Here is a 12,981-nt window from a genome sequence, read left to right on the forward strand (position 1 = left end):
GGTGCCTGACTCATGGTAATACTCACTGAATATTTATGCTGAGTGGACCAGCAAGTGAATGCCAACCTGAGGTATTGTTTCTGAATCACTTTTCTTACTCCTGAGTCCACAAGCAATGTTATGTCTCTGCCTTCATCTGAGTTTTCTTTGAGTTTCTCCAAGGAATTGATCGTCAAGTAACTTATTTGTTCAAAATTAATTAAAAAAAAATACATTCCTCCCTCTCTAGGATGATTGCTTAAGTCCCATAAAGGAGGATTTATGGGGCATACAATGAAATATGTAGGTTAAATTGACATACAGTTAAATGCATAGCAATTAAGTGCACCACTCAGTGAGTCATGATAAATGTAGACACTCACATAACCACCACTTCAATCAAGGTATAGAACAGGGCTTCCCTGGTGGTGCAGTGGTTGAGAGTCCGCCTGCTGATGCAGGGGACACGGGTTCGTGCCCCGGTCTGGGAGGATCCCCTATGCCGCAGAGCGGCTGGGCCCGTGAGCCATGGCCGCTGAGCCTGCGCGTCCGGAGCCTGTGCTCCGCAACGGGAGAGGCCACAACAGTGAGAGGCCTGCGTACCGCAAAAAAAATAAAATAAAATCTGAATGTTTGCAGGTAGGCAAACATCTTGGAATTAACCCTGAATTAACCCTGAAGTAAACTATCTTGGAATTAACCCTGAAGTAAACTTTTCCCATCCCTTCTACCAAGAGGTTGCTGAGTAGGGAAGTGGTTTAAAGAGCCCTGATTGTTGAGACATGTTTGAACAGGAAGGTCATATGCTTTCCCCTCTTGATATCGGTTTTGTTTTGTTTTTTCCTCTGTGATGTAAGCGCTGTCTTCAAGAACCATGAGCAAAGAAGTACTTTGTCTAAAGGGCATTATTCTGAGTCAACAAAGCCAATCTCAAAGGTTACGTGTAAAATATACTTGGCGGCTGTCCTTGGAAGGCTCTTCGAAGGGATCTCTGTTTGAAATGTTTTCCAGCTGTGATTTCCTTTCTGAACAGTCTGAGCCTAATTCAATTTGTGGCACCTTTCTGCTCTCCAGATTTTTGTCAGAAGGCAAATTACCCGTATATGGCTCTCTACAATCATATAGATGGTTTTGCTGGTTTGGGCTGAGACTTTTACTGAATTGTAAATAAATGATCCCATTGGTACAGGGGGAAAAAAAAAAGGTCACATGCTATGTAATTCCATTTAGACAACATTATCTTTTTTTTGAATTTTATTTTATTTTTTTATCCAGCAGGTTCTTATTAGTTATCTATTTTATATATATTAGTGTATATGTGACAATCCCAATCTCCCAATTCATCCCACCACCACTTTCCCCCCTTGGTGTCCATACGTAAATGACAACTTATAGTGATGGTGTACACATCAGCTCCTGCCAGATGTTAGGTTGGGGGAAGGATGTTCATAAAAAGGGTGGCACAGGGAAGCTTCTTTTTGGTGATGGAACAGTTCTCCATCTGTACCTGTAATAAAATTTCATAGAAATCCCCCCCACACACACACAAAATAAAACAACCAAAAGCTGGTGAAATCTGAATAAGGTCTGTATTTTAGTTAATAGTATTGTACCAGGGACTTCCTTGGCGGTCCAGTGGTTAAGACTCTGCACTTCCACTACAGGTGGGGCGGGTTCGATCCCTGGTGGGGGAACTAAGATCCTGCAGGCCGCGAGGTGCGGCCAAAAAAAAAAAAAAAGTATTTATCATACCAAAGTCACCTTCCTAGTTTTGATGGTTGTACTATGATCATGTAAGATCTTACCTTTTAGGGGAACCTGGGTGAATGGTGCTAGGAACTCTTTACTCTTTCTGCAGTTTCTTGTGAATTGAAAACTATTTCAAAGCAAAGTTTTTTTTCCCCAAGGAAGTACTTTGTCATTGGCAAAATAAAGTCCCCAAATAAAGAGCAGAACTGCAGAAAGCTTTTGCTGCATGGTGTTCAGTGATGGGATGCGTTACAGGTTAGTGGTTAAGACCCCGAGCTGTGAAACAGACTAATGCCAGTTCACCACTGTGTCCCTAGGCAACTTACTCACCTTCTTCATATAAAATAGGGGTAATAACAGTGTCTACTTCATAGAACATTTATGAGGATTCAGTGAAATAATGGATGTAAAGGCCTTGGTACAGAAGCAGCCTACAGGAATGACTGAAATGTTACCTGTTACAAATTTTCATATGAGTTACTAACTCATTGTCAATTTTGAGCTACCTTTCTACCAAGAGTGGGGGACTTAGGCTCATCTTTCTGGTTTTTACTTTTTAAAAACTACTCATTTTATATTTAAATCCACATTTAGAAAACAGCTAAGCTAGTTTTGGTTTTAGTTAATTGGCTGTAATTCGTAATGTTCATTGTCATAACAACAGTAACAATAATAGTGAGAATTTATATAAATCAGTTCGTAATTCTCACAGTGCTTTTGGTAAAGGTTTACTTTGAACCTCATTGCAACCTGTGATATAGTTAGGCATTTTTTAATTCCCATTTTGCAGATCAGGAAAAAAATTTGGAGCAATTAAGGGACCTTATGGCCGAAGGGCTAGTCTTTGCGTGGCAGCTGGAACGATCCTTATAAAACACAGACTAGATCATATCAGTCTTCTGCTAAAAGCCCCAGGTTCCCCACCTCACTTGGAGGACAAAGGCCTGACCCACATGTTCCCTCTGGTTTGAACCTTCCGTCACCCTCCAGAATAAACTTGGCCCGTTCCCTCACCCTGAGTCTTTCCTGAGAGGCCATTTCTCAAGGAGCTCCCTCTGACCTGCATATTTAAACTCACAGCCACTTCTCTCTACCCACCCTGACCCCCTGATCCCTATTTTTCCATCGTACTAATCACCTTCTAATAGAACGTGCAGCTTACTTATTTATTAAGTTTATTATTTCTCACCCACTTTTCTCCATGAGAATGTGAGCTCTCTAAGGCTAAGGATCTTTGTTTCATTCACGGATAGATCCCAAGTGCCTGTAAATGTTGAATGAGTGAATTCCGGGCAGATAGTGAAGTCCAAGTTAATAAGTGTGAGTCCTTCATTTATGCAGCGTATTCTTCTATCTCCTGCCTCTTTGGGTAGAAAGATGAACACTAGGGAAGAAAATTAAAGGGACAGGATTCCTTAACCTAGAACTCAAAGAACTGCCCTAACTGTGCTCTTAGAAGCTGATTCCTCAGCGATCCTGACTGTCCTTTCCTCCAGGGAACATCCTGTGGCTGGATGTTCCCTCAAATGTCTTTCAGACCTTGTGTCAGGGGCTGTCTTTTTTTAAACTAACAGAGGACCAAGCAAGAGGGGCATGAACCATCATAATGGACTTAGGTGGGACATAATGGAGTAAGAGGGATGCCCACGAGAAGAGGACACAGTAACAGGAGATGTGGAGACGCTGGTGCTGGGGGCGCTCGGGAGAATGGGTGGTAGGGTGGAGACGGAGGGGTGTGCGGATGAATTTCTCCCTGGGAAGCCACAAGTGTTTGGGCTCTAAAACTTCAAGGTCTATTCCAGTCTGGTTATTGTTCATCCCGAGGGAGAACAGAAAAGTGAGGGAGGGGGGAGCTGTCTTTCTTAGTACATCTGGGTTGCTGTGTTCAACCCAGGCTTATAAATGAGTCTCCAGTTAGGAAGCTTGTGCCATTAAGCAAAAATAGAAAGGTCACTGAATACATTAAGCCAGGAAGCCTATATTTGGCCTTAAGTTTTGGCCCATCCAGTTCTGGAGAAAGTTAACCTGGGTTGGAAGCAGTTTCCACTTCTCTCTGCTGGCATCCTTTTGGCCTGTGGACGTTCACCACCTCAGCCCCCAGACAGATCTGCTCTCCTAGATGGTTTGGCTACTTGTGGGCAGTTCTGAATCGGAGTGGGTGCCCTGTACCAGGGAATTAGCTGCAGATCGTCTTCCTGACTTTGTGTGTCCTCTGAAGAGAAACACGAAGAGGAAAAATGACTTCCCGCTTAACCTAAAATCATGTTCCCCAAGGAGCAGTTTCACTCTCAGTATTGATCAACCTTGCAGGACCGAAGAACTGTGGGCTTAACTCATCTTTGCGATCTATAACTAGATGGTGGATCTCAAGGAAATAACTCCATCCTCTTGTTTTCTAGCAGGGCTCCTCTTGCCCTCACAACCAGTTGGGAATGTCACTTGTAGTGTGTACTCAAGTGTTTCCCAAGAGTTTGGACAAGAGCGATTGAAATCAAATGACTGGTTTTAGCCTGCAGATGTCTGCTCAAATATGTACAAAATATAAGTTTTGATTGAGTGTCTTCTGACCGAGCCAAAGCTGATTTTTCTAAATATAAGCCAAGTTTTGCGAGTTCATGTAGCCTGGCAAAACGGGCCTCTCATTTGGGAGCTGATGACCTGGAAGCTAAGGTGAAAAGCCAGGTGTCACAGGCCTGCCTGGGAAAGTGACTGCCCCAGGTGACGGCTTAGAGGGGTCAGTGGATCCTCATGCAGTATGTGTCCTCTTTCCGAAAGTCAGTGCCTGACAAAATGCCCGAAGTCCTGACTCTATGCCAGTTTTTCTTTTTCACCTTCTACTTCCCTGTCATCTCTTTCTTACTTTACAAAAGAAAAAAGACCTCTCTCTGCCTTACCTGGAGTCACAACAGGGCATCAGTTCTCCAGTGCTTTGGTCTCCTCTTTACTGTCTTAAAAGTGATTGAAAACCTACAAGTTTTTGTTTATGTGAGATACATCTATTGCCATTTACTGAATTAGAAATTAAAACACAATAATACACAAGGCACGTTTCATTAGCTCATAGAGCTATGACATCATCACACATCATACACCTTATGGAAAATTCCATCATACATTCCCGAGAGCATGAGAGTGAAGAGGGCAAATAACATATTGCTATTCTCACAAAAATAGTTTTCAACTTGAGGCCCCCCCAAAGTATCTCTGGGATGCCCGGGAGCCTCTAGACCACACTCTGAGAACAGCTGCTCTAGTGCATTGGCTCAAGGTTAACAAAATTCCAGACTACCACATAGAAAATTCCAAATTTTGTCCAGCAAAGGAGTTGTGCTTCCTATAAAATTTTGCTTTGTATGTTTAAAAATTACATGTATAGGGCTTCCCTGGTGGCGCAGTGGTTGAGAGTCCGCCTGCCAATGCAGGGGACACGGGTTCGTGCCCTGGTCCGGGAAGATCCCACGTACCGCGGAGCGGCTGGGCCCGTGAGCCATGGCCGCTGAGCCTGCGCGTCCGGAGCCTGTGCTCCGCAACGGGAGAGGCCACAACAGTGAGAGGCCTGCATACCGCAAAAAAAAAAAAAAAAAAAAAATTACATGTATATTGTTTTGATCAGTTGTGCCCTAAATAATACTTGTAAAGGTCATCAATCTAGAAGAAAGTTTGTTTTCCAATTTTTTTTTTTTGTTTTGTTTTGTTTTCCAATTTTAATACGTAAGTGTAATTTTATCACCGAGAAGTATCATAGGGTGATTATCAGTGACTTTCAAACACACACATATATGCCATTAGGATAAAATTCTGCAGGGGAAGTAGCAAAGTCATGATTGAAAACTTCTGATTTCTGGGGAGAATTATTTCAGCAGGTGATGCTGGGTCTCCCGTCCCAGTAATATGTATATTGCATGGGACTCTAAAGGGGTTTTACTTTAAATTATCAGCATATCCAGGGTACCTGAAATTACATTTTTTGCAGCTGTTTAAATGATGAACAGTTTAAGATGCAAACCTCAAAATGTGTAAGAGGCTACATATATTTTTCAAAATTCTTTGGGAGGAATACAAGCAGAAGATCCAAAGACTCCTTAAGGCCGTGTATTTACAGATGTTCTTTTATAGATGTGGCTAGTGGGTTTGAAATAAATATTCCTCTTCAGTGAAATAAATATTTTCTAAACCATCACACAATCTATTAGTTTCATCTCTCATTCGAGAGGAGGTGACCCAATGTGAAAGAGCTGGCTCCTACCTGGAATTTTAGTTTCTTAGCACTTGGATTTAGAGAATCTAATTAAGCAATCTGATTTAGGATTTTCCTCCAGTCTGAGGGGAATCCTCATCTTGGAAAATTAAAATACCTGAAGTAGCTATCATATTCTGATCTAAAATTATTTAGGAGAAGTCAAAGGTCACCACAGAATTGTAGGACAGAGAGTCTAGTCAAAAGAGCTCAGATGCTGGGACAGACTTCCATGTGGATGGAAAGAACAAACACCCACCAACACTGTTTTTTTTGTGCACAGCTAATCCCTCAGGAAAGGCACTGACTTGAAAGGGATCAGATTTGCATTTCTTCCTAGAACTTCTCCCAGGCCATGTGGCCCAGCCTCAGTGCAGCCTTCACTGTGTGGGCATCCAACGTGGACAGTCTTTCCTGGCTGGTTCCCGGCTGGGTTTCCCTGGGCAGCTTGTTTCAAATATTTAATGACTTCATTAGTGACAAGCTTTGGATTTTAAAATCATCCGATGGAAAATATCCTACACAAGTAGAGAGAAACAAACAAAAAAACATATAAGCCTTCCAGGCAAGAAGTGAGTGATGGTGTATTTTCAAGAATTTTATCTGTCTTTCTCCAGTTTATGATATAAGCTCTGGGCCAGGCACCTTGTGTGTCAGAGAGGAAGTTTCCAGATTCAACTAGATGGTAAATATATGGCTGTGCTTTTTAAAAATAATCTTTTAAAATTTTAGAATAGTTTTAGCTTTATAGAAAAATTGTGTGCCATCTCGTACAGATGATTCCCATAAACCTCACGCCCACACTCCCCTGTTATGAACATCTTACATTAATTAGTGTGGTACATTTGTTACAATTCATAAACCAATACTGATAGCATCATTTTTGAACAACTATATTTAATGTGACACAGTATAGTGTACCATAAAAAATTATTTCACTTCCTTATACCCATTGCATTATTTTTAGAACCTAGCATAATGAATCGGGAATGAAACGTTCCCTAACAGGTTTGTAGATTCAGCTTCTCCGGAGAGATTTTCACGGGTGTTTTTGAGACTTTGGGAGCTAGTGGACCTCAGGGTGTCCTTCTCAGCAGCCCTTCCAAGCATGCCTCTTTTTTACAATTTTTAAAAAATGTTTTGGCCGCACCAAACAACATGTGGGATCTTAGTTCCCCAACCAGGGATCGAACCCGCGCCCTCTGCTTTAGAAGCACAGAGTCTTAACGACTGGCCCACTAGGGAAGTCCCAAAGCAAACCTCTTTATCTCACTGAAATGTCCCTTCAGTAAATGTAAGCCTGAAACTAGCACATAACTGATTATTCTGTTATCTCTGGAAATTCCTGATACATCATTACTAACTAAAGTCCATAGTTTATTCAGATTTCCTCAGTTTTTACCTAATGTCCTTTTACTGTTCCAGGATTTAGTTGTTATGTCTCCCTAAGGCGCCTCTTGGTTGTGACAATTTCTCAAACTTCCCTTGTTTTTAATGACCTGGGCAGTTTTGAGGAGTACTGGTCAGGTTTTTTGTAGAATGTCCCACAGTTTGGACCTGTCTGATGTTTTTGGTCGTTTTTCTTATGATTAGATTTGGGTTATATGTTTTGGAGGAGGCAGACCGTAGAGGAGAAATGCCATTCTCATCACATCAAGGGTACATTCTGTCAACACGACTTACCATTGTTGGTCTTGACCTTGACCATCTGGCTGAGCTGGACGTTTGTCAGTTTCTCACTCAGAAGTTTTCCTTTCATTCCCCTTTCCATACTGTCCTCTTTGGAAGGAAGTCACTTTGTGCAGCCTTAAGGAGTCAGGAGTGATGCCCCTCTTTGGGGGCAGAGCGTCTGTATAAGAACCATTCGGAATTCCTCTGCATGGGGCATTTGTCTCTTCTCCCCCTTTTATTTAATCATTTGTTCATATCAATATAGACTCATGGATATTTGTTTTATACTTTGTGTTACAATTTAATGCTACTTTATTTTCTTGCTCAAATTGTCCCAGCTTTGGCCATTGGGAGTTCTTTCAGCTGGATCCCGTGTCTCTTTGCCGTACCCCCATCCGTGTGTGTGTGTGTGTGTGTGTGTGTGTGTGTGTGTGTGTGTGTGTGTGTGTGTGTGTGTGTGGTGTGCTGTTTGTGTTATATTTTGCTCCAGGCTCACGTGTGTTTTGCTCCAACCTGACATTCATCCATTTCTCCGAGGAGCTCTGGTTCCTTTCACTGGAGAATAGTATTATAAGAAACCAAGATCTGGATCGCCTCTCTTCCTTTCTCCTTAAAACTAATGTCAGCTAATTTTTTTCATTTCCAAGATGTCTTCAGACCTCTGAAATGATAGAATTTTCTTCATTGTGCACCAGTGTCTTTTCTTCAAGTAATTAATAATGATGCCTTGTGTTTATATAATTCCTTACGAATACATTGATTTTTACTATTAAAAAGGGATTCATTACCACAGATCACCTGAAATTTTTAAAACCGTAACTTTTATCCTGCTGTTTCTGGTACCCTGACGTGTCCATACTGTGCTGTGGATGCGGTGCTAAGCAGGAGAGTGTCTGCATGAGCCTCAGAAACTACTTGTCTTGATTTGGGGGCCAGTGATTCCCATACCTCGTCGCAGAAATTTTAAAACTAAATGATACTGCTTTGTTACCTAATGTTTCATCATCGGGGAAAAATAAAGGCTTTTAATGAATTACAGCTGCCTTTAAAAAAAATTTTTTTAACATCTTTATTGGAGTATAATTGCTTTACAATGGTGTGTTAGTTTCTGCTTTATAACAAAGTGAATCAGTTATACATATACATATATCCCCGTATCTCTTCCCTCTTGCATCTCCCTCCCACCCTCCCTATCCCACCCCTCTAGGTGGTCACAGAGCACCGAGTTGAGCTCCCTGTGCTATGCGGCTGCATCCCACTAGCTATCAGTTTTACATTTGGTAGTGTGTATATGTCCATGCCACTCTCTCACAGCTGCCTTTTAAGCCCATGGTTGCCTTGCTCCTGGTACCTAGGGTTTAATCCTAGGTTTGGTTTTCAAACACCAACACGTATTTTTAATTAACTTTGCATTTATGGCTTGAAGCAGTGAACCAAGAAGTAAAAGGATGCTGAAACCCCCATAGGATTCTGATAAACAGAAGCCCGTCTCTCTGCAGCTGGTCTCACGGCTCTCCTTCCCCTCCAGGTCTGACTGAGACCGCGATCTTCAGCTGTGAGGCCCACAATGACAAAGGGCTGACCGTGTCCAAGGGCGTGCAGATCAACATCAAAGGTAAGCAGCAGGGTGGAGTGCCCCCTGCGTGTTCCGGGGGTTAGGGGGTACAGTGTGATCTCTGCAGCCAGCCACCTGGGATTGAGTCCTGGCTTCCCTTTGTGACCTTGGACAAGTCACTTAACCTTTCTGCCTTCGGTGTTCCCCTGTGTAAAATGGGGATAATTACAGAACCTACCTCCTCTTGAGGGTTCAATGAGATAATGCAAGTAAAAGTACTCATAACAGGGCCTGACACTTGTCTTTAACTAGCTAATCAACATTAGCTAGTTTAGTTCTGCTCAGATGGAGAAGAAAATTGTCTGAAATGCTGACCCTGGATCATCTTGGCTCCTATTTTCACTTTTTTCCTTTTCTACCCTGAACTAGTCCCCATAACTCCTTGAAGAGCCCCCAGGGTGGGCGCAGCTTGGGGCACTGATCTGAGGATGGGCTCTGTCCTTCCTTGGGCATCTGGGGCTGAAGCAAGTCTCCACCAGCAGCTGTCCTGAGGAAGGAGAAGGTCAGAGTCACTCTTCTGGGGGCACAGGGCTCCTGTCCCTCTCTCTCCTAACCTCCTCCACCCCCCTTGCTTCCTCTGAGGTGGGATATAACAGAATGAAAGGCGCATGTTGGAAACCTCCCCCAGGCTGGTGGAGACATTCCAGTCCAATTATCTGCCATTGGATTGGACAATCCAAACCAATCATCAGATTCCTCCTCCTTTTGTGGGATCAAAGGTATTTAAACCTGAAACTTGAAAGGAAAGGAAAACCTACTGTCTTTTTATCCCTTTCAACTCATCTCCCTTAACCTTTCTCATAGAAATTCAGGGAAATGGTATGTTTTAGTATTTGTTCTTAATTTATTTTTAATTAATTACTTTATTTTTATTGAAGTATAATTGATTCACAATGTTGTGTTAATTACTGCTGTATAGCAGTGATTCCGTTTTATATATATATATATATATATATATTCTGTTTTTAATATTCATTTCCATTGTGGTTTATCATAGTATATTGAATATAGTTCCCTGTGCTATACAGTAGGACCTTGTTGTTTATCCGTTCTATATATAAAAGCTTACATCTGCTAACCCCAGCCTCCCATTCTATCCCTCCCCCACCCCCCTCCCCCTTGGTGACCACCAGTCTGTTCTCTATGTTATTTGTTCTTAATTTAAATATTGAGAGGCGATATTGAGTTCATATTCCTTTTGGTCTTATCCTTGGGGAAATAATAGAGGGGAAAAAGCAGAATGTGTTTAATAATGAGTTAAAGGGTGGGTAGTGCACAGCAGAAGACTCAGAATTACAAAAGACATACTTTTTAAAGGTGCTGATGGTTTAGTTTCAGCAAATCAACTAGAAGAGGCTATGAGAGGGCATTTTCAAAAAGTTCACTGGAAGAAAAAAAATGAGCAAACTGAAAGTTACTAGGAGAGGAACTGAATAACTTCCTTCCTTCATTACGAATTCCATTATTACAATTTTCAAAAGAAATGTTGAGAATTTCGGGAATCCACGCGTGGGCATAAATTTATAAAGACATTTTCATAAAATATCAACATCTTAAAGTTTAAAAATCCATAAAATGAGAAGCACTTCCTGAATTTTATGCTTCAGACAGAATCGCAACTAGGACTTTATTTTAATAAAGCCTATTTCCAAACCTTATGTTTGGGGCTTTCGTTGATTTAAGCATGTATATTAAAGCAACCAAAACTCCCTGCTCGTCTGTTATCAACTGAGGTATATACGTGGCCAAACTTTGATCTGGAAAGGCAGATACTCTATTTAGGGAAGTGAGTCAAACGAAACACTGACTCTTTCCCATTCATCCGTCTGTGTGTCTCCTGGTAAAACTGAAACTCCTGAATACCGTACCCAGTGAGCGCTTAACACGGTCCCAGCCTTCCTTCCCTCTCATCCCCTGCGCATCCTGTCCTCGCCTTTACCACCAGCGCACCTCCCCCAGACCTCGTACGTGCGTTACTGCATTTCATCCTCACCCCAGCCCGTGGAGCAGTGTGGTCACTCCCCGCCCTTAGTAGAAGCGGGAACTGAGTTTAGAGAGGGCATTGAGCTGTGCCGTGGGCCATGCAGCTGGCTAAGTGGTGACCACACTCCCCAGCCCCTGCTGGTACTCGCTGGTCTGCTTGCTGCCCCTGCAACAAGCTTCCAGCGTCCTGTTGAGGGACACTAGTGCTGGAGTCAGGCAGACCCGAGTTTAAGTCCCCATTCTGCTGCTTATGAGCTCTGTGCGCTTTGGCAAGTTTTCAACTTCTCTGGTCCTCAGTTTCCTCATCCGTCAATGGGGATCGTAAGACTGCTGCTCTGATAGGGTTCTTCCTATCAGACTAGTCATGTTTAATGAAGTCCATAGGTTCCTGGCACAGAGTAAGCACTCAAAAACATGAGTCATCATTTTGGATTATAAGTGCGGTTATTACCATTAATTAAGAGTTAAACGTATGGGAATTTTCTGGTGGTCCAGCGGTTAGAACTTCACGCTTTCACTGCTGAGGGTGAGGGTTCCATCCCTGGTCCAGGAACGAAGATCCCGTGCGGCACAGCCAAAATAAATAAATAAAAATAATATTGATTCACAGATTTTAATATATATTTCCTTTTTTAAAAAGAGTTAAATATAGCACAAGAAACTAAAACCCTCAAACTTCAGATCCTTGTTGGATTCTAATTTAAATATCTATCCATGTCCCACCCGTGGCTGAGGTCATTGCACGTTCATTACGGTATGCCCTCCCCTCCCCGCAAGCAGATGCACTTGGGTCTTTTGCTTGAGCTGACTCTCCCCTATTCCTCGGCCTGGAAAGCTTCCTTCCTCCATCACACACGCGCATATGCACGCACGCATGCACACACGTGCTTGTTCCCATGGTACCCCTCTTTTCTCAGCACAAGGCACTCATCCTCAATTAATGTGGGTCTCCCCAGCGCAGCCTTTAGCTCCACAAGGGCAGCGCCATGGCTCTTCACCCCCATTGAGAGCACCGGCGCCCAGTGACGCCCCTGCATACAGCAGCAGGAAATGGATGTCTCCCCATCCTTGTCCAGCTAAAACTTCTCACTTCATCAGGGGTCAGGAGAGCAGGTCTACATCCCACTTCTCTGGCCCTGGCCGAGCCATCCTATCACTGCAAGACTTTTCCGTAGGCTAATACCATTACCCTTAGGGGTACGATGACTCGTCTTTAAAACTTGTGTTTAATTTTCCCAGTCTCAAGAAACAGAAGTAGCCTTGGTATTATTAATGCATCTGTTTGGTAGCTGTGGCCTCCCGTGGTTTATAATTGTGTCTGTGGTGTGTCTTTGTTTTTTACATAGCAATTCCCTCCCCGCCAACTGAAGTCAGGGTCCACAACAGTACCGCACACAGCATCCTGATCTCCTGGGTCCCCGGTTTTGACGGATACTCCCCGTTCAGTGACTGCAGCATTCAGGTGAACTTCCGTAATGAAAAGAAGTAGCTGTTTGGTGCTCAGTGGGTCTGCCTGATTTTTCTTCCTCCTGAGGATGGGTGCTGAGATCATTTCAACACCCCCGTTCAGAATCCCTTGACCTTCCCCCCGATCAGCGTCCACTGGGCATGCACCATTTTATGATGTTCTGCCCCTGCCCCTTCCCGTGCCCCTGTGATGCTGCCTCTTTCCTGTGCATGGTCCAGGGCCAACTGGAAGAGAAACATGTTTCCAAGATAGAATGTCATGAGACCAGGGAGAATTAAT

At 43.0% G+C, this 12,981-nt stretch overlaps 1 protein-coding gene across 1 annotated transcript in view; it reads left to right on the forward strand.

Annotated features, from left to right (window-relative positions):
* MERTK (MER proto-oncogene, tyrosine kinase) overlaps positions 1-12,981 on the forward strand; it is a 113,849-nt gene that overhangs the window by 40,376 nt on the left and 60,492 nt on the right. Inside the window, exons 5-6 of the mRNA XM_060168986.1 lie at positions 9,165-9,251; positions 12,581-12,696. Coding sequence (XP_060024969.1) covers positions 9,165-9,251; positions 12,581-12,696 — 203 coding nt within the window. The remainder of the gene's footprint in view (positions 1-9,164; positions 9,252-12,580; positions 12,697-12,981) is intronic.

The sequence above is a fragment of the Lagenorhynchus albirostris genome, chromosome 13, assembly GCF_949774975.1.
Source record: "Lagenorhynchus albirostris chromosome 13, mLagAlb1.1, whole genome shotgun sequence".
NCBI lineage: Eukaryota > Metazoa > Chordata > Mammalia > Artiodactyla > Delphinidae > Lagenorhynchus > Lagenorhynchus albirostris.